Source organism: Apteryx rowi, unplaced genomic scaffold (assembly GCF_003343035.1).
Source record: "Apteryx rowi isolate R43461 unplaced genomic scaffold, aptRow1 scaffold_130, whole genome shotgun sequence".
Taxonomy (NCBI): Eukaryota; Metazoa; Chordata; class Aves; order Apterygiformes; family Apterygidae; genus Apteryx; species Apteryx rowi.
Window position 1 is genome coordinate 224426 of NW_020447531.1, and position 22246 is coordinate 246671.

Here is a 22246-nt window from a genome sequence, read left to right on the forward strand (position 1 = left end):
GGAGGGGGGATGCGGTGCCAGGCTGGGTGCCCGCACCGGGACGGGGAGCGGAGGGAGGGGGAGAGGCGCGTTCCCCTCCTTTGGGGCGCGACTAAAACAGTCTTCTTGGAATCCACGCGCCGCCGGGAAAGGGGCTTTCCAGAACGGTGTTTTAATTAAATATCGCTCTTGAACTTTTTCCACCACAAATGACGTCCACCCTCTTCCCACGCCTGGCCCTAGAGAGAGGGGAAAAACTAAGGCCGAAAGAATTTAGGATGCACCCCCTGGGGTTGTTATACCAAGGTGAGAAGTGCTAGTTAAAGTGCTTTAGCAGTAATAGTCAAATAATATAAGCAAAACAAGGTTGATGGAAAGGGGTGGTACGCTGTTTTGTGTGTAGTTAGGAAAAAAAAAAAACAAGCTTTTCGGTACGATTTGTTCCTCACAGAGTGATTTTACTTTAATATAAATGAACATAGGTATTGGTAAATGATTGATGTCTTGAGATATACGTATGAAAAGGAAAGGGTGTGATGCTAGCAGTTTCCTCTGAGGCCTGATTTTATTTTACCATGTGTAGTACTATCTACAGGTATTTCTCTTACTTTGAACTGTGCTAGAGATTTTTAATACTGCAAATTCTGAGATAAGCCTTGTACTGCAGAGAAACTTAGAAAGTTGTAGGCCTTTTGTTTACTTGAGTTTGCAGTGGATCACTTGCAGAAGTTCAGTTTGGAAGGAAAACAGAAAAATACGCATATCCTAAAGGTGTCTCACCTGTTTGTTTAAGCACCACTTTGTACCTACATTTCTGAATATTTCTTCCTGTACTCAATTTTTTTTCTTGTTAGAATACTAAGAAAAAAACAATAATGTTGGTAGAGAAATATTTTTTGATAACCAGAGTGTTTAGAAGGGGGGGAGTGTTAATTCTCTGTAGTACAACAGCTACCCTTTTTGCACGTCTTACACATTATATCTTGAGATCAGCCTTCTAACAGGCTTAAGTTATGTAAATAAAATTATCCCCAACAAGATCCTTTGGTGTTTATGTCAGTGTTATGTAGCGTTAACATCGATGGGAGCTTCAGGACATATATGCTTTAGAAACTTTCAGCACTTTTAGCACTTTTTTTTCTTCCTATATCAGCTAAGAGTTATTTGAGCTTCTTTGTGCTAGAATAGGTGATGAACAGATGTAGCTGGTTTCCTGAAACTTCACGCAGATTTCATATGAAAACTTAATGTTGGTCACTGTCTTACAATGCAGTGAGGAGATCCAGCTGATTCTCTCAAGCACCTTCCTCCTTCGTCTTGTTCCCACCTTCAGATTTCTTTCCAATATGTRCTTTTGTGTTCATGCTCATGTCGCTTATGCTTTGTGTGGGGACAACTTAATATCTTTTGGGAGCTTACTTAGCTTCAGATGTTTTACTGTGTTTTTGCAATTCTCTGTATACGCTACAAGAAAGTCTTAACTTTTTTTTTCATAAAGGTATGCTTGTTGTCAGATCAAAATAAAGGAGTTTTGATGTTGGGCTTTTGACAAAATTTTTTACATCCGGAAAGGTTTTAGAGTTCATAATTTAGTTATCTTCATTATGGAGTAATTTATAAAACAGTAGTTTTTGATAGAGAGGGGATATCCAGTGGAATATGCTAGCATTTTTCCCCCCCTATGGCAAAAAGTATACAAGGCTTAGTAAAGGCTATAATTAAGGCTTTTGTTGTATGTTAGGAAGAAAAACAATAAAGGAGTTACTGAAAAGATAAGTTTCCTTAGAGAAAAGAAATTCTTGAGTAAAGTGAAATCTTTGATACTCCATGCACCGTATTCTAACTCATCTTATGTTTGTCTTAGCTGGCATTCACCTTTAGTATATCTTTCTCTCACAGTTCAGTTTGCCCTGAATGTTCAAACTTTAGTATTTGTGTTTATGGAATACCAAGTAAGCTGATTTGGAAATCATGCTGTACCAGTTTCCCTCATGATTTTACGAAATATACTACAATCCTTATTTTCAGTGTTTTCTAGTGTGTCCTGGGCAATGAATGCTAAATTGAAGTGCCATATTCTTAAACAAATCAGTATACAGCATCTAGAACAGGACTAGGGCTTGGTTGCCTGGGATTAAACAGGAGATTAATGTTTTAATGCATTATAATCTTTGCTTATTGATGAACACTTATTAATATACAGACAGCATCCTGAAAAATTCACACTTGACTTTTAAACTAACCTAGGAATTGTGAAGGCATTTGAGTTGTTTGCCCCGCATTTTCCAAAAAAATGAATGTAGAAGACACAAGAAATGTCACAAGCTGAAGTGTACAAAAGCCATGTGTGTGCTACAAAGTTAAAGAATTGGAAGTCATTTGAGTTGCCCTGGACCAGAGTCTAAAACTCTTTCTGTGAGATCAAAGAATCTGAGTGCTTGCAAATGTTTTTATAGATTTAACTTGCTTGCGCTTAATTAAAGCAGTGGAGTTCTGAAATCTTTACAATGGCTGCATGTGTCTGGTCAAATTATTGCATGTCTCTGAAGTGACATATATTCCAGTCTATAGACATACAAAGTATGCAAGGAAATGACATGCTGAAAATTTGGGTAGGCTTGGGAGACAAGCACTGAATGTGGGGAGTAAGGTAGGAACATCATGGACATGCTTCATTATCTCCTGCACTCGATGCTCAAGAGAAGCAGGACAGGAGTCACAGTACACTTGCTATACTGTAGTATTTATTCGTAAGGTTGTGAGAAGGAGAACAAAACATTTGAGTATGCTTACAAGAAGAACACTTGACTTGTGTAGGTTAATAATCGCATTTTATGATACATAGCTATGTTTTATGTTGTAGATGTAAATATTCTAGCAACTTGTGAAAACTTTCAGTTCTCTAATTTCTGGCCAAAATTTTGTCTTCTGCAACAGCAGCTTCCTTTTTAGACAGTTTGGAAAGTTCTCTTTTCTGTGCCAAATACTGGTTTTAATTTTATTGTACTCGCCCTCTTTGATGGAAAGTGGTATATCCTTTTTGTGCAATCTTTCTCTTAAGTAATGCAGTTTTAGCTAATGTTTAATTTTCTCTTTTTTTTTATTATGGAGTTATTGCAGGAAAACAAGAATGCCTAATATATGTGCATTTTGAGAGTGAAGGCAGAGAGCTGAGCTATCTAATTTATAATGCCTCATAAGCTTCTTGAATGGGAAAGGGAATAGAGAATATATTTTGAACAAAAAATTACTGGTTCTTTGCATGTGTCTGGTTCTAGTGTTCAAAAAATTAAATTGTTCTCTTGCCTTAGTGTGATCTTGGTGAAGTCAGACAGAAACAACTATAAAATGTAGTAAAGTATGTAAAATATAGGTAGGTACCAGGCACCTTCATAAAGCTCACCAGGTGTTTTCTTCATATTGCCTTGACAAATGTTGTCCTCTGCATCGTTTTCATTATAGAGAAGGAAAATATAATGAGGTGTTTTGCAATATTAGAAAATACGCTCCAAGAAAAAATTCTGGTAAGAGGACATGCTCTTTGACTTGAGTTTCCTGTTTCTAACCTATTATTTAATACTTAAGAGGACCTAATTGCCAGTCTTTTAAAAAGTTGTGTGTAGGGCAGGCTTTTGTGCAGAAAGAATTCCTTTCCACTCCTTTTACAGTGGTAACTTGTGTGTGGTAGGGATCTCTTCATCCTTCATCTGTTGTTATTCCCATTCTAATTTATTTTCTCAGTGGATTCTTTTTTTCTTTTAAGATGTTGAGTAACAAATCAGTTTTCTATGAAAAAAACATCAAATGTGCGTGTTTGTTTTTGTACCAGCTTTTCAGGGTGCTTATTCCACTTACCTTTATATAAACTCATAAGCCAATAATATAGTTGACTGAAGAAAATAGGCTTTGGCTTATGTGGGATCATGTTAATGCTATCTCAGTCAACTTGAGTATAGTTGCTGGGAAGAAGATGCTTTTCACAAAATAACCATTTCTAATGCAGTATGTGCTAATCTTTATAATTCAACACTTCTTGATCCAGGAGAGAAACCAAGAGATGCTAACAGGTTATTATTGCTTTTCTAGGTTTCTCGATTTGCCTAGCTTTCCTGTTCTCTTCCTTTCCTTCTCTCTTCTGTTTTTATATTGAGCCGTATGATCTTTCCATGCTCTCCATTTTCTGTATCCTGTCAGGATTAAATCTATCTTGCTGATACTATTCATGATTTTCTTTTTATATTTTTCTGAAATTATACATTCTTTGTTATGTCAGAATAGAAATTGAGTGAAACCAAACTCAGTCCCTTGCTTATACATCAAATGCATCATACAATGAAATATATTAAGTTTTTTTCTTAAAAGTAGGTAGGTTTTTTGCATTTTTTGCTTTTAGCATTAGAATGTTAAAGTTTTATTTTACTTTCTAGACAAAACTTGGATTCTGGAATAGAAGTATTGATTTATTATTTGCTAGTTTATGTTTGTTTGTTGGACTTAAACTGAGGAATAATGTTGGCATACTTCTTCCTCTTTGAAATTTGTCCTTACAATAAATTGTTATGTTTATATTCATTCCAGCTTTATTTTGCTAAGCTGAATAAGCAAGACTTTAATTTTTCTTTCATACAACAGGCTCTTTGGTCATGTCAGTAGCTCCTTTCTGTAACTCTTTGAATTTAAACTTCTTATCCTTGAAGGCAGGTAATTAGAATTGTATGTGGTATTCCAGACAAGTTGTCACCCAAATGTAGTAAAACAGCATTAATACTTCCCTAAGTCCTTGATTTGCATTTGCTTTTTTTTTTTTTTCCAGAGCTGCATCAGTTTATAGTTGACCATAGGATGGCTAAAATTTCCAAGCCCTGATGACATAAAAGAAACTCATTAATCCCTACATGTAGGGCTCTTGCATTTCAAATGATTTCATTTCATCTAGCTTCTAGTATGTCATTTTTCAATATTGTTCACTTCTTTATATGATACTCTGTTCTGCTTTTGTTGTCTTCCACATTTGTCCCATCTAAACATGCCTTCTTTTCCTGGCAGCATTGTTGAAAAATAAGTTTGATACAAATTTTGGAGGAGCTTCACTAGTTACTATTTTCCAGCCCCATTGTTTCTTCCTTTTTTCTTTTTTTTTTTTTTTTTGCAGTGTTATATGGCATTCTTTTAGAAAGTTTCTTTTTTGTTTTAAGATTATCTTCTTATCACATTTATTTAACCTCAGATGATTTACTGAATCCAGATTACATCTAGTTTACTCCCTTGCCCATTATCAAGAAAATGACTGGTTCATTTTTTAGGTATTGGTTTCATCTAGCATGTTGTAACTCTGCTAACCTTTTCTGCATTTTTATCCTGTTTTCATTTATATTTCATACACTTGAATTCAGATCACTGAACCTGAGCATGTTTTTTCTTTAGGTGTAACTGCTGTATTTTTTTCTCTCTAATCATATGATAGCACATTCCATTTGATTTAATTAAAATGCTCGTTGGATTTGCAATTTTTTGACAGCTCTAAGGTTTTGGTTCAGGAATTATTTCAGTTCCCCAACTTTAATGTATTAGTCTCTTCAAGTTATGCCTTCACCTTGGAAGGTGTTAATATATTCTCATTCCCACTAACTAGCCTGTCTTTATTCCTTCCTATATTCAATGGTACTATTTATATTGAAAACTGAGGCATATTTTATCTTGCCACTGTTACCTCCACAAAATGGTATCAGTTCTTTTGTTCTTTTCTTCTATTTAAGAAGAAAATAAGCTGTTTCACTACTCTTTTGGAGTGTAGGGAAGAGGTTTGTGGCTAGAGAAAAGGGCCGCACAAGCAATACTCTTCTGTGAAGTAGAAGTAATAAAGTAAGGTGTCCCTTCAGTTTCTGAGCAACCAGTATTCGCCTATAGGATGCTTGATTTCCATTTACAAAACCTGTTGAAACAGGAGAAAAGATCACATCAGTCTTGTGCTGTTACTGTTCCTGCACCTGAGTGTGCAGCAGCTGAATGTGATTCCCTTGGAGGAGTTCCTGGAATTAATGAAAATGGCAGCGGCATTTAACATTTGATATTAGGGTATCTCTATGCCAGTTTACACAAATTAACTCTGAAAGGGCATTCTTGAATGTGCTTTATGTTCAGAAACTTTTCACCTGCAAGAGTACAGGCGGAGAGTTGCCCTATGTAAGTGGGAAAGGAAAGTATTTTATAAAAAGATTTATGTAAGATGGAGACAATTTTTAAAGACAAAAACAATGTAGGTGGAGGATGCTTTTTTCTACACAAAGTTACTCTGCATACTTAACCAAACTACATATGCATGACAAGAGATAAAACAATAGTCCTTAAAGTGTTGTCTTGCGAAAGCTTGAAAAAAAAAAACCATTCAAACTATTTCATATTTGCTTACATGGGATCATCCTGAAGAAGGGAGCTAGAACAAATCAACATACCCTGCTCCAAACTGCAGCTGAAAAGTGAAGCTACCAGCAAGAGAAAAGAGCTGTGTCTTCTGAAGAGCTGAATCTTTGATTTTGCTCAGCGATATCTGTAAAACTTCTCCTCCAAATGCTGGAGGAAAAACTTTATCTTTCAGCCCTGTCCTCAGCTTGCTTACATTTTGGGCTTTTACCACAAATGTGGGAGGTGGGGGAAACAGTGGTCTCTGTTGTGTTTCTCTCTCTCGCTCACGCTCAAGTACTGGGGTTCTTCTCTGTAGTGAGTAATTCCAGTTCATGCCTCTGCTGTTGCCCATTGCTTTTCTAAGCAATGGCATGAATTGTCAGAATTCTTAACAGTCTCATTGCTGCCCTCAGCCCTGGATGTCAGCTAGGAAAGCAACCAGAATCACTGGCAGTGTTCTCCAGAATCTGCTGGAACGCAACAGTACTTCATTGATTTGTACTAGGTTAATGATTGGAGAGTAGCTGTTGACATGAAAGGAATTTTAGGATTGTAATTGGGTGGATGGAATTTCTGTTCCAAAGTTTTCTTTTTCACAACAGAAGGGCAGTTTCAGTGTGAAGAAATACATATTGTATGTGAACATACAGGATATGTTTTGCAGATAAGTGCTTTCATTTCTATACCTCTTAGGATATATTTACATGGGGAAGTATGTATGTAGCAAGCTGTTTGTGAATTTATAAGCTGTGGCAACTCCTAATTAATTTACCATGTGAATGCTTATGTTAAATGTGTAAAATAGATTATCTAGGTGATAATTATGTACCTATATCAGGAGTTGTCAATCTTTGAAAAGGACAGGTTGGAGGGCCAGATAGTGGGAGCTGGCAAATGTTCTCCACTGGAAGCATAGTGCTGCCCATCATCTATCAGCAAGCAGTGTTTTTTTACTGACAGCCCATTGAGTTCAGCACTGCTGCCTCTCTCAAATGCTTGTCTGCAGTTATTAGGGCTCTTAACTCTATGATATGGTAGGTTCTTCAAAATCTGCTACGTGCCATCCTTGGTTTCCATGAAACATGTTTCTAATCCTTGAGTATATATTCACTGAGAGGCAGACTTGTGCATATATGTAATGAACATATCGGATATGTATATTCATCCTTTAGCATGCTTCGTCTCTTGCATTAAATAATATACTTTGAAAGTGAATGCTACAAATGGCAACAATGCTAAGTCCACTCTGGGGAGCTAATACAGACTGGATGGTAAATCTGTAGAATCACAGAATAGAAGAGACTGGGAGGGGAACCCTGGAGATTTAGTCCAACCCCTCTGCTCAAAGCAGGGTCAACTAGGATTGGTTGCTTAGGATCTTGTCCAACTGGGCTTTAAATACCACCAAGGAACCTCTCTGATCAAGCTGTTCCAGTGTTCCACTTTTGCAGGAGAAGTGTTTTTTCTTTAAATGGAATGTCTTGTGTTTCAGTACACGCCCATTGCATCTTGTCCTTTCGCTGGATACCACTGTAAAGTGTCTGGCTCAGTCATCTAAATTCCTTCTCATCAGTTACTTACACACATTCATAAGATCCTCCTGAGCCTTCTCTTCTCTAGGCTAAATAATCCTGTTTCTCTCAGTCTCTCCTCATATGAAGAATGCTCAAGTGCCTTAATTGTCTTTGTGGCCCTTTGCTGGACTCACTCCAGTATGTCTATGTGTGTCTTGTACTGGGGAGTCCAGAACAGAACACAGCCCTCCAGGTGTCTCACCAGTGCTGAGGGGAAGGATCACCTCCCTCATCCTGCTGCCAATCCTCTTTCTAATGCAGCCCAGGATAGCGCTGGCCTCCTTCACTGCAAGGGCACGCTGCTGGCTCATGTTCAACTTGCTGTCCACCAGCACCCTCAGGTCTTTTTCTAAAAAGCTGCTTTCCAGCTAGTTGGCCCCCAGGCTGTACTGGTGCGTGAGGTTAGTCCTTTCCCAGGTGCAGGACTGTTGTGTTTCTCTTTGAGCTTTGTGAGACTCCCGTTTGCCCATTTCTCCAGCCTGTCACAGTCCATCTGAAAAGGCAGCACAACCATCTGGTGTATCAACCACTCCTCGAGTCACATCATCATAAACTGGTCTCTGACTTCTTTTCCTCTCTACATAAGCTGCATGGTCTCTTAAGTGCCTTTTGCAGTACATATTTTACTGTGGCAAAACTTGTCATCCTCCATCGTCCCCACCCCAACCCATTACCCATGTCTATAGTAATAAATGACTTAAGGCTCTAGAAATAACTCTGGCTTTATAGCCAAGGGCTTTAAAGAGCTTAAAGGAACAGTTTCTTTACAAAGTAAGCTAAAAGTTAGAGTTTAGAAATATCAGAATATGGCGAGCTGGTAAGGATCTTTGGACAGTGAAGATAAATTTCAAAACCTAATGTTTAAGTATTCATCAACATTGCATGTTGTGTGTTATCATATTTTTCCTTAATAGTGTTTATAATAATATAAAGGCTAATAACTGAAACTGGCTTAAGAAATCATCGTACTACTGACTGAAAGCTTTGCCACTTGTGTTTTTTTCAGACGCTCCTATTGCAAAAGCTGCTGTTGCAAAGAAATAAAAATTTTTATAAGAGAATGGGTAAGTTAATTTTCTTAGAACTTTTTTGTTTATTATAATGTGAAACATCTTGTAGTCTCTTACATTGGCAGAGGAGGTGGATTGTAAGACTCTAAATGTTGATCATGTCACTGTTTCTCTTGTAGCTTCAAATTTACTACAGAATTACTACAGTGTGCAAATACTACATTCCACAATACACATTTTATTTGCTCTTCTTCTGATATTGTAGGTAATGATTATGTGGAAAAATAATTCATAAACCAGAGAAAGCTTTAATTTGAATAGTTTTTAGGAGGAATTTCTCAAGTGAATGTTGGTTTATTGAAAGGCTTATTCAAAATGCATCTATTTTATAATAAATTTCATTTTACTTAATGTGCATAACACTGAAAATGTACATGCTAAAATAGGTTGTCTTTAGGTTCTATAACACTAAACTTAGATAGTGGACTAGAAAATTCCTTTATATGCTCTTAAATATTTTTCAACTGCTTACTGAGGTCAACCTGTTTAATTCTGACTAAGAGATCATTATAAGGACAAACTCTTTCTGAATTACTGTGTGTGTGTGTGCGTTGACTTTAAACATCTAAAACTGTTGTATCCATCTCTGTATTCAAATGACTGGTTAATGAAATGGATTTAAAACAAGATTGGACAGATTCTGGTTTTAATTATATTTTTTCTAAATGTATTAGCATCCTTGGCACTGGCAATACTTTATTAAGATTTGCAATAACTATATGTTAATTCCATTTTAATTTTCAAGCAACGTAATTTATTGGGGGGATGTTGTATTTGCTATAGCACTAGATAAAATGCAGTGCACTTAGTATTTCTATTCTTTGTTTTGTCGGATGGAGAAACAACACTAACAATCAAATTTCAAGTTTGCAGTCTATATCAGTTCTATCTTTCCTACTTCTATATCCTTCTGAAAATGAATATATTGCCAATATTTCATGATTGTATGCAGATCTCTTCTGTTATATTTTTTCCAAGCTGTAGGAACTTTGGGGATTTTCACTTTTACATTTCTGGCAAGATTATTACTTTTCTGAAAATAAAGTCTACATGCAATATAAAACTCAAGCATTTTTAATGGAATTCTAGCAGTACTTACTATATCAATTCTGTACTCTTGTAGAAAATACAGTTTGAATTTGATAGAAACTGTCTATTTACTGGAGTGTATGGGTGGGTGTTTACACTTCTAAAAAAGTTTTAAAATTACTGCAGTCTTTTTTTACTTAAATGAGTTGACAGGAATGTGTAAAGGCCAACTATAGATATGGTCTCCTTACTGCTATGTGTAAAGACTAACAATAGATACGGTCTCCTTAGTGCTACAGTATCATATGCTTGGCAGTATACAGACACAGTATTCAGCAATTCCTACTGCAGTGAGCTTGCTGCCCAAACAGCTAAGACAGGTGCAAGATGGGGAAAGTGTTAGAATGCAGAAAGTGAACCGTGGGATGGTAGGAGAAAATAAATGAAAGAAAAAAAAAAGGGGGGGGGGAAGGGTCTATAGAGAAGCAAAGTGGAAAGCAGGTGTATAGTGAGACAAAAGGGAGAAGCAAAAAAGAAAAAAACACAGTCAAAACTGCTGTGGGAGGAGTGTCCAAGTTTCCTTTTTTTTCTTCTTTTTTTTTTTAAGTGTCTTGTACTTTCCTTATCTTACACCAAAGGACATAATATGGGTGACACAGATGCATTAACCCTGTGTGGTTCTGGGTCTGACTGGGCAGTGCAAGAGGAATAAATCCTATTTCATGCCACTTCAGTGCAGGAATCCCTGCTCTGGCTGCTTTTGTTCTTACCTGTGCTTCATAAAGGCCTTTTTGCCTTGCAGTCTGTGTTGTTGTTTTTTTTGTTGTTGTTTTTTTTTTTAACATTAGATAGGTATTTAGATAGCTTTTAGTAAACTGTTGAAGTATTACCATGATAAACATGGTGATAGTTTCATGCATGAACATGGAGGGAAGAAGTAGCATACTCTTAAAAATACTTTCCACTTGAGAATTTGTCTAAAGGAAAATTTGAGCCCAATGTAGATTTTCTTGAAATCATGTCAAAATTTGGTGATGGAGAAATGAGGGAGGAGGAAAGTTAATCAACTGAGTTTTTAAAAAATTCCTACTTTGAAACAGGTGCTGTACTCTTCAAAGAAGTCTTTTTCAAATGTGCAAAATACTTCTGTTATTTTTGGTGGTATTGGAATCTTCTGTCTGCAAATGTAGTTGTGCACAAGACTGCAGCTTGTATTCTTAGTAATGTTCATTGTTTTCTGGAACTATTAATCTGTTTTCCATTATAGATGGAGAAGAGAAAACATACGGTGGGTGTGAGGGCCCAGATGCTATGTATGTGAAGTTAATATCGTCTGATGGCCATGAGTTCATTGTAAAAAGAGAGCATGCATTAACATCAGGAACAATAAAAGCTATGTTGAGTGGACCAGGTAGGTACAAAAAATTCAATACCTTCATGTCCTTCATTTTCTTTATTGGGCAGTTCGAATTTATATCATGCAGTGAGTGGAAGTTGAAGTAAGTAGTAACTTTTCCCAATCCCAACTACTTCCTGTTTCTGTTGGAACAACCCACCTCTGTGGAGGTGTACTACCAGCAATGTAATTGCACTCTGTCTGCTTTTGGACTGTTAACAATATTATGGTGATGTTACTACTCGTTTCCCCTATTATGAGAATTTAAGGGCATTAAATGAAGCTTGCAGCTGTCAAGTTCAAACAAACAAGAGCTGGTAGCCCTTCATGGTTGAACTCTTGCGATTAAGCTCAGGAACTCCTTTCCATAGGATCTTGTGAATACTGAAAGCTTGCTTGAGTTTGAGGGGAAAGTAGATAAATTCACAGAGGGAAAACTCATCGAGTGTTACTTAATATTTGAAACCACCTCTAGCTTAAGAAGTGTCTGAACTGCTTATTATGGAAGTCTGAAGGGATAGAGAAGAGAATGGGGAGAGGGTGGTGGTGTGTGGTTTTTTTTTTTTTTTTTTTTTTTTTTTTTTTAAGAAAAAAGAAAATGCTCGCCCTCTTCTGGATCCTCATCTTTTACATTTACCTTTGGCCACTTGAGTAGCAGGCAGTAGGGTATGTGGACCTCTGTTCTGACCCCATACAGTCATTCTTATATTCTCTTTCAGATTCTGGTGAGAGGAGGTTGTTGGAGAGATCTATTTTCTTAATATATCTTGAAAATTTTCAGTAATTGTTAGGCTGAACAGTTACAATTCTTGGCTTAATGTTCCACTAAATGGCATTGTAATGGTTGCACTTGAAAATACGTAGCAGACCTATTGTGTCTGATGTAGTTCATATCACCACCTAGACATGTAAGAGGGAGAGTAGTTACAAGACCCGCTCTGAATTTGTTCCACAGTCCGTGGCAATGTGAAGAAATAAAAGTCAAAGCACCCTGCTCAGAGGCTAGACTCTGTAGAGGAGTCGGCAGTTAAGCACATTTTGTATAAAAACTAACAAGTAAATGGGTTTACAAGGAAAGGTACTCTTGCTGTCTAGTTAAATAGATCAATATTTAATTGATGTGTGAGTGTTCTCTGTTTCAGTAAACATTACCAGTATGCTAATATCTGTGTTGCTTCCTATGTTCCTGTACTAGAATTCAAGCTGGGCTGGCTTGAGTATACATGTTCAGATTTCTGTGTGTAAAAGTCAGTAAATAACTCTGCTTTGTAGTTGATATGAAGGGGATTCCTGGAAGGATAGCAGAAACTACACACTGCTAAGTCTCTCATAAATACTGAGTTAGTGTTAGTTTTTGAATTTGTCTTTCAGCTTAATGAGTTTACAATCTAGAGAGATGAGGAAGAGAAAGGAAAAGATAACAGTAGGATGGCTGTGGGACTAATTACAGGATAATCTTGCATTTAATTTCATGCTTAGAGGGACCAAAGAAGGCTAGTTTCAAATGTGTTTTAAGATTCGAGCTTTTGGATAAATTCTTCAGTATTCCAGAGGATATTGAAGAATTCGGTTCTCAGTTCTTCATTATCCTGGAGGATAATACTGGATGAAATCCCTGGATAAACTCATCCTGAACATTTCTTCTAGTAGAATTGTAACTAGGGTTTCCCCTTTCCTCCTGCCTGCCTGTTTTCACGGAGCTGACCAAGCTCATATGTTTCTGAGGTTTCTACCCTCTCTCAAATCTGCCTGAAACTGACCTAGAAATTCAAAATTAGTAGGATCACAAAAGGAACAGAAGGGACAAGTGCGCATACATAAATGTGGAACATATATAAGCTCTTTTTCCCATGGAAAGCCAGCTAAAAATTTGGATTGATACCTCTTATTGTAGACATATTGTTATTGTGGGCTTCAGAACTGTGAATGCTACGGTTTTAAAGCACCTTTCGAAGCCAAACAGATCAAAATTAAATCTTAATTTCTGGTGCATTGTTCAGAATATTGTTAATAGGCTGCAGCCAAAATGAACAACACTTTCTAATGCAAATGGATCTTAATATTCTTGAGGATTGTGATCGTGGCACATCCTGTTTTATACTGAAGAATCTAATACCCAGCAGCATAGGACTTGCGCAGGTCTATTTAGCGTGTTGTATTAGACAATGTGGTAGTGTTTCATGTTGCAGTGAATTGAGGTGCTGATTTTTGTTTTGATAACTTTTTTTTTCCCCCTACAGGACAGTTTGCAGAAAATGAAACAAATGAGGTGAATTTTAGAGAAATCCCATCCCATGTCCTATCCAAAGTATGCATGTATTTCACCTACAAGGTCCGCTATACTAACAGCTCTACGGAGATTCCTGAATTCCCAATTGCACCTGAAATTGCACTGGAACTTCTGATGGCTGCAAACTTCTTAGATTGTTAAATAAAATAAATTATAATAAAAATGTAAACTTTTTTCAGTATTTAATACCAGTAGTTCAGTTAGTTACTTTTTTTCAGATAGCATGTTGCGTGTGTGCTGTTGAGAACTGTAAAGTTCACTGCAGAGGCAATTGCCTTCAGTCCTTTTGCATATAGCAATCATTCAGTTGAAATTTGTTTTGCTGCTTACACAAATAAGGACCTTTTCACAAACTGAGACAAATAAACAAATATGCCAATTAGTAGATGGCTATGCCTTATCCTTTAGGTGTGGTAAAACTTTCTTTTAATACAATGACCATATAAAATACTGGAGTTTAGGCTAATGCTCTCTAAAAGGTAATTATATCTAAATATGAGTAGCTGTTTAAGGTTTCTAACTTTCTTTTATTGTTGCAGTTTCTAAACATCTGAACTTAATCTCCTTTATAAGATAGCTGTCCTTTAGCATACTTAAACCAACTAGATTAGAACTGCCCTCTCTAGGGTTTGTATAGTGACAGTGATATTCCATTTAGGTTGAAAGTGGAATATGTAGGAGAATGTTTAAGGCTTTTATTTAAAATCATAGTATAGACGTGTGAAAAAGTGTACTTGATACATTTTTCTTTTGTAACCTAAATTTTCCCCTTTACCAATCAAAAATACTCAAGCCACTTGTCTGTATAGTAAGTCTGACCCTACTGACAGTGGCTTTTAAGGGAAAATATAACTGTGTTACAATCTTTGTGTATATTATCTTCTGTATAACATATAAGGATATTCTTAATGTACCGTCACTTGACCTGATATGGATTTTATGTCAGCTATGGTTTTTTTTCCATTGTTGTGATTGGTTATGTAAACTCTGTATTTAACCTTTAGAGTAGTAGTCATTTAAATTTTCTAACATAGCCATTGAAAGATAGCTGTTATTCTATTCTTTAGCTATTCCGTAGCCTCTCTTACTTCCACAGGAAAAAAAACTGAAATGCAGAGCCCTTTTGTATTTGAAGGAAAGGGGCATTAAGCAGATGTTTAAGGAGCTTTTTTTATAAATTTCTTAGATATTTCCAATGTTTTTACAAGTATTTTAGGGGGAAAGGATTGGCAAGCCACTGACATAATACTTGAGTGGAACACATTATCTCTTGGTAGTTCCTGCTGGTAATTGCCTATACTATCAATTCCTTGTTCAAAACAGGTTTCCATAAAACAAAAAAAATTGAACTGGGACAAACTGCTTTTTTTTCAGCAACAGCCTGAAGAACTCTTCTGCCAAAATCATCTGTAAATGAGAATGATAAATCTTAATGTATCATGAAAAATGATGCAAGGACAATGTAGTTAGCACTTCCATCAGCTGTCACTACTTCAGATCTGTTATATTAAGAATTGCTTGTGTTCTCTTATGAAAAATGCCACTAACAGGTGGTGAGACTTCTTTATTGATGTATTAACTAAATAATGGTGAACTTAGAGGGTGGTTAAAAATTTTGTCTAAACCTGTTTGCCAGCATAAATACAAAAACCTATGAGGAGATTGTTAGGCAAAAACTGGTAACTTACATAGACTATGCAGTCTGCCCACAGCTGAGTTGAGCTCTGACAAATGAGCTTTTACTCTGGACTTGAGCAATGCTTGATAGAGATGCTGACATCTGGTAGATTAGCTGACATTTATTCACATCACACACTTTGGCACAATTTATTGTGGTTAATGTGGAGATGTTTGTGACTAGATTGGTTTTGCACGTTAAAGCTGAAGCGCATTGCAAGGCTATTGGCAAAAGGCAAAATCCTATGTTTAAGCACTCTGGTTAGTGCTATTAGTAACTAATCTTCAAGAGCACTAAAAAGATGAAAAAAACCCCACAAAACAGAAATACCCTGTTATGCTGCTTTTACTCGAGCCACTAGAAATACCCTGACAGTTAAAGGAATATCAACATGGATATTTTAGTCCCAACTTCATTTTGGACTGAGAGACTCTTAAATTCTTTAGCCATCTTTTAACAGCCTTCAGGTTAGCGACTTGAAGTCTAAAACTTTAGTTTGAAATGGAAGTAAAAAGTTGAGCTTAATTTCATTTAAAAAGGAGTGGGCTGGTTTTGTGTGGGGTTTTTTTTTTTTGGAAACATTCCAAAAATGTGTTTAAAATACATTGCATTTTATGATTGCATATTTCAGCAGTAAGGTAAAATAGCTGTTTTATTTCTGGATTATAATTTCATGTTTTTCCTTCAGCTTAATGTATCATACAGTAGCTTTGAACACTCAGGAAATGCAGTAGTGTCCTATAATGCACTATTTGCAAAACATCGGCTGTTAAGAAAACTAACCTGCAACTATCTAAGGGGGAACTGGGCAGAGGGAATTAGTGCAATTTATTTGATAGTGACATGGGTGTGCTATTAACAGACAATTGGAAACTTACCACACTTAACCCCTGCGTTCTAAATAAATTTCGAATTTGAAAATTTTTAAAACCGTGTTTCTGTTGATTTGTGACTTTTTACAGCAGGTATTAATATGTGGAATCATAGTTTTCATTACTATTTGGTGAGCAAACTGCTAATATAAAACTGGTATTTGGGTAGTATAGATGGCTAAAACAGCATTTATAAAATGCTTTTTTTGTGTGTGTGGTTCTGAAGAGTGTCATGGAATTGAAGTGTTCAGATCGCTTCATGATCCTCCTAAGTACTTGTAATTCTCATAAAAGAAGCAACCAACCACTGAAAAAGGATAATACTCCTAAACAACCTAGAATAGGATATTTTGAAGACTTCATGGGTCACATAATACTGAACTCCCTTTAATTTAGTAAGCTAGTCCTGTATGTGATGCTTCAAATTTTAAACTGAACCAGTGATTTTGCCATAAAAAGTTGCAAATTCTTTGCCAAGAGTAAGCGACGAGGAAAGTCTTGCTTGTTAATGACTTTTTTCATAGCTTGATTATAGGTTGCCAAAGAAGTCTTTGATGGCCTCCAACATAAAATAGTCTATTTAAAAAAAAAAAAAAGTGAGAACTCTGTTCTACAAGACATGAAATTCCTTTTTGGTCTTGAGCTGCAAGAAAGGAGAATGTTTCATCAAAATCTGTCAGGCCATTGTATTCAACAGCTGTGCTGGACACTTTAAGAGGCATTTATTAATGTCTCGCTAGTATATGGAAAAATGAGTTGCTTGTGTCTGCATTTGGTCAGTATGTATCATACTTCATAGTTGTAAGCTGCAGCAGGGGCTGTTTGTTCCCCTTCCTTGTTTTTACTGTCCTATTGAAAGGAGTTTCCCAACACCTAAATCTGTTGGCTTATACGATAAATAAATTGGTCCAAAAAACTTGTATTTAATGAGAGAGGAAAGTAACTTTTCAGTTCATGTTTTGTGCCCCAACATAAAGGTGTTGTCTCTCTACCTTTTTTTTTTTTTTTTTTTTGTAATCTCAAATGTGGCATCCTATTTGTAAGAAAGCAGCAGCTACTGTGGAGTCAACGAAAGCACAATATTACTGTGTGGGTACTAAGGAGAAATAGCAGGATTTTTTTAGTTGGAAACTAATGGTAGAGGCTGTGGTGTTCATCTGATTTCAACAACTGAATGAGAGAAAAACAGGAGCAACTCTTTATTTTATTTTAAGATGGACTGGATTTAGAAATGAAACTATTATGATGCTCTTTAAAGACAGAAAGACCAAAGCTTTGCAATTAGCAAAAAAGGTGTCTGGTGGCTTTTTCCATGGGAAAAGTTCAAATTTGAAGGTTTTTTGACAAGCAATAAACTGCATTGGAGTTGGATTTCTTTTTAAAGGTAGCTTAGTAGGTGGTAATTGTGTGGGAACATACCAATACTGTGAACTTGATGTGTTGCATGAGATTGAAAGAGCCAGGAAAGAGTACATAGTAGCTTTTGTGATTATTATTCGCCTGTGAAGGTTTTTTTTAAGTGTCATCACTAGGGCAGCACAGAGAAAAGAGAGGTAATAATTTTGGTAGGTTAGCCTTCCCAAAAGCCACAGATCACCCCATGGCTGCAAACTTATCTCCTCTGTAGGAGAAGAAATGGAAGCATACGACTGTATTAGAGAGCAGGATCATCCTTTTCTGCAGATGCTGCAGTTGCAGCAGATCAGGCATCAGGTGAAACCTTTCCTTAGCCTCTATTTGTTCCTTTGAAATTCCCAGGATGGAAGTGATAATATGCCTATTACCATTCAGAGCTAAGTAAGATACAGTAAAATAAACCATTGCTGAAATACCTACATTGGCACAAAGGAATAAAATGACAATAAATTCTCAACAGTTCAACAACATCTTGGAAATGTAAGGCATTTCTCATTTTTAGCTCTGTATGCAATTTGTTTCATCTGCAATCTCAATATCTATTGTCTTGGTCTGATTCTAAATCTTTTACTAGCAAGATGCAGACTGTTTTCTGCAGGTGAGTCAAGTTTGTATTTGTCAGAAGATCTCTGTTTCAGAGATTTTTTGTTTAGTGCCCTCCTTTAAACTGGCAAACAGCAGTAGAAGCAGAAGTTGGCACAGTTTGTCTGGGAGGTATGTGGTGGTCCTCCTCGCTCATGATATGTGGTCTCCTGGCACTGCAGAGTATGCTTGCTATGTCACTGGAGTAACACAGGGAGATTAATGTGAATGTACAGTTAAGTTCTGTGTGAGAAGCAGATAAAATGTAAAGCTAGAAAAGCACAGTGGACTCGTACAGAAGAATGCAAGCTTGAGTGTTATAGTGGCAGAAATTGTAAAGAAGCAGGCAGTATACAGAAGCTCAGTATATAGAAAAATGACAGAGGAAAAAAGGGACAGCAGAGAAAAAAATAGTTTGGTAATGCTTGTGAAAACCTTACAGATAATGAAAGAAATGGAATATAAATTTATAAGGACCCAAATAAGGAGACATATTTGACCTTTGTGAAACTGGCTAGACACATCAGAAGATAATCTAATAAATGCACTTTGAACATTTATTGCATTTTTAATTTTTTCTGTAAATTTAAGGTAATGCAAACTACAAAGAAAAGTGAATTTTCAGGTCAAGCGCATGCATATTTACAGAAACATTTTTAGTAGGAGGTACAGCTGCAGTCCTCATGGTTTGCACTATATGTATTAGATATGCAAATCATAAAAGTATATTTGATCAGACCAATGCAAGATACCTCCTGAAATAATGAAGATAGATGAAATTCATTTTACCTCTGAAGTTAAATATTTGGGCCTAGGATTCCAATCTTTGAAGGCTCCAGCAAAAAACAGGTTGACTGGTGCAGGATCAGATTGTATAGGCCAAATATTAAAGCTTTCTTTAATAAAAATAATAATAATAATAATAAACCTTCAACTATTGTGTTGGCTGTCTTTACACCTGCAACAGATTGATAAGGGTTAATTGCAAAAGTAAATGTTTTAATACTGTGCTTAAGGGATTGAATCCCTATAGCATTAGAGACTGTACAAACACTAAAAAAAAGCACACTCTGCAATCCAGGTTATTGATATGAGACATGGGGAAGGAGAAAACAACAATAAAACACAAGGATAATTCTCCAGCTTCCCTATTTCAACAATGACAAGAGAAGCTAAAAATATTGCACATATATATTAGGTGATTGCATGACACATGAGAAAATGAACAGGTGAAAACATTAATAAAAGATATCTTTGGCAGTCCTGTGAGAATTAACTCTGCTCAAAATGAAGCTAGGGATAGAGAGATTCTGGTCACTGATTTCAGCTGCGTAGTAACACAGCTCAGTTTCTTATACGTCCAGTTAAGACAGGGTAGGTAGTAATCCATTTATGCCTTACAGTTTTTGTGAAGGGCAGATTCTATCCCTTGCTTTACACATCTGCTGTCCTCAGGAATGGGATTTATAGTGTGGATGAGGTTATCTCAGTAAATGTTATTTTAGTCCAAAACATGGCAGATGCCTGCTTTAAAGATTAAATGGCACTGTAAGTGTGACAAGAAAAAGGCTGCACAAATAAAAGAACAGTAAAAAGCTATGTGTCCTTGCTAAAGCAGCTTTTTGCCTAGAGATTTTTTCTTTATTACAGAGTGGAAGTCATATTTGTATTGATTACAGTTAGCCTTAATACTACAAAGCTGATCTTTTCATTTACTGTATCTGGTAAATGCACAAGAGCAAAACCACTTTGCAGTCTATGAAACATAGGGGCAGTCATACACTTATGCCTTTTTGTATCTTCTGACCTTGAAGAGGGTTTCCTGTAACAGGGTTAAGAGACTGAATATAATGGATTCAAATCAGTTTTATCCCACTGTGATTACATCAACATGAACAGTCAATATGTCCATGTTTATAGCTGAACACATGTCCATTGCCTAAACTTGATGTTCTTGCTGTCTGTGTGGCATATGGCATTAAGAAATGTATTTTAGGATAAACATATGTCTGAATCATGTAAAACAACAAAATCTAGTAAAACAGTAATAACAACATTGCACTTAATATTGCAACAGCCTCAGTTAGTTATGAAGGACTGCAGGAAAAAAGAAATTTTCACCAGTTCTAAATGTCTATTTAACACAATAAATCTTTTGCAACCCAAACTGTGTTGAGACATAATACAGCACAGAAACACTGACTTCCAGGAAAAAATTAGACAGAAGACTCTAATGACTTAAGTGTCACTTAATTTAAGTCAGTAGAGCAATGCTTGTTTACACTGCTTGAGGAGCCTATAGGTTTGTGACTGAGCTAAGGAAAACTCAGTATGGCTAGTGTAGATTGAAGTCACAGGACAAAAAGTACAGAATTTAGCTTACTGAATGCACTTCAATGCTTTTTCCATCCTTACTTTTGGTAGGTTAGTCTCCTTTCATACTCAAATGTACACATAATCGCAATTCTGTCATGAGCAAATTCCTGCAACAGCAGTAGGTTCACTCCCTTCTGCAGCTAGCCCACTGAGGAGTGATATTCCTGTGCCTTCTGTTGTTCCCTTTAAGCAAATCACGGAGGTCTATACACGCCACTTAACTATTGCAACATTGCTGAAGCCAGATCCAAGTTTGAATCTGATGCCACATTGTGTGCTGGGTTTTTGTTTTTCTCCAGTTAGCAGTTTTCAAAGTTGGGGATAGATAAGAGCATACAGGCAACAAAAGCCTGTAGGTAGAAGTAATATTTTGGAGGTTCCTTTGGAGGATCAGGTAGGTCTGAAATACAACTGAATAACTTTTATGAAAAGTGTTTCTCCAAGGTGCTGCTGCTGATTTTCACCTGTGTGGTTACTACAAGAGTGTCTGATGCAAAGGACAGAAAATATTCCAGTCCAGGAAAATAAAATGTAGGATCAAAAAAATTCCCCCACTTAAAATATATTCATGCTAATTCAGGCACCTAGGCCACCAGTGGAGAAAAAAGTCCAAAGCTGAGATTATTTGAAGAACCCTGACAATGCAGCATGAGAGGCAAAGAGAAACTTCTCCCTTGTCATCAGGACAATTTTCATCATCACAAATTACAGCCAGATGTTTTCCTGCAGCAAGCCAGATAAGAGATCCGGGGGACTTAGTCCAAAACGCAGACCCTTAGCACTGCCTGCTGTGGATCTCTAATCCTACTTTCCCGAAATGACGAACCAAATATGAGACAAACTTGCAGAAACCCATAAAAGGAAAAAGCAGGCATTAACTAAATCCCTTAAGGACTCTGGATGTGCARTTCTAAAAACCTTTAAAAATATGTAGGCCACTGCTCACAGAATAGTTCTAACCCCAGCCAGGCAACGATGTCCCTATCAGCAGGGAGAAATGTTTGCCTTTTTTGAACTGGCGAAACCTTCCAACCTTTAAAAATATAGCAACCACTCAGTCCTCGCTGCAGGAGCAAGGGCGCACAGACACCGCTTCCCCGCGGTGCTGCACCGTGCCCGGGTGTCAGGGCGGCGAGGGTGCGGGCGGGCCGCCCCTCCCCCCGCGTGGACCCCAACGGCCGCTCTCTCCTGCCCGCGCGGCCAACGGCCGCCCCGCCCTTCCCCCCCGCGCGGCCCCAACGGCCACCCCCCCGCGTGACGCGGCAGGGGGCGACGAGGCCGCATTTCCACGGCTCTTTCCCACAGCGTGCTCGGGGCTGGCCGAGACGGCCCGGGCGGAGGCTCTAGGGCGGCGCTGCAGCACTGCACGCCCGGCCCCGGCGGACGCAGCCTGTCCCCCCCACACACACCCCCGCGGGGAAACCCCGCTCCGCTCGGCAGCCGGCGAGGGCGGCCGTGGCGGCGAGCCCAAGGACGAGGGCCGCGCCGCCCCGAGCCGCCTCGCCCTGCCCGCGGCGCATGCGCATGCGCGGCCGGGCGGCAGGCAGCGCTCCCCACGTGACCGGCGGGGGCGGGGAGGAGA

General features: G+C 37.6%; 2 protein-coding genes across 3 annotated transcripts in view; one reads left to right on the forward strand and one right to left on the reverse strand.

The window, feature by feature from the left end:
* Positions 1–1349, reverse strand: part of TMEM70 (transmembrane protein 70) — a 5827-nt gene extending 4478 nt beyond the window's left edge. Inside the window, exons 1-2 of the mRNA XM_026056304.1 lie at positions 1283–1349; positions 37–218 (exon numbers count right to left, since the gene is read on the reverse strand). Coding sequence (XP_025912089.1) covers positions 37–218; positions 1283–1349 — 249 coding nt within the window. The remainder of the gene's footprint in view (positions 1–36; positions 219–1282) is intronic.
* ELOC (elongin C) overlaps positions 1–16348 on the forward strand; it is a 16721-nt gene extending 373 nt beyond the window's left edge. Inside the window, exons 2-5 of one of the 2 annotated variants that reach the window (XM_026056279.1) lie at positions 223–285; positions 8962–9019; positions 11322–11465; positions 13691–16348. In XM_026056279.1, coding sequence (XP_025912064.1) covers positions 9016–9019; positions 11322–11465; positions 13691–13881 — 339 coding nt within the window. In that variant the 5' untranslated portion in view covers positions 223–285; positions 8962–9015 and the 3' untranslated portion in view covers positions 13882–16348. The remainder of the gene's footprint in view (positions 1–222; positions 286–8961; positions 9020–11321; positions 11466–13690) is intronic. The other variant, XM_026056280.1, reaches the window with a different exon arrangement.
* The last annotated feature ends 5898 nt before the right edge of the window (positions 16349–22246 follow it).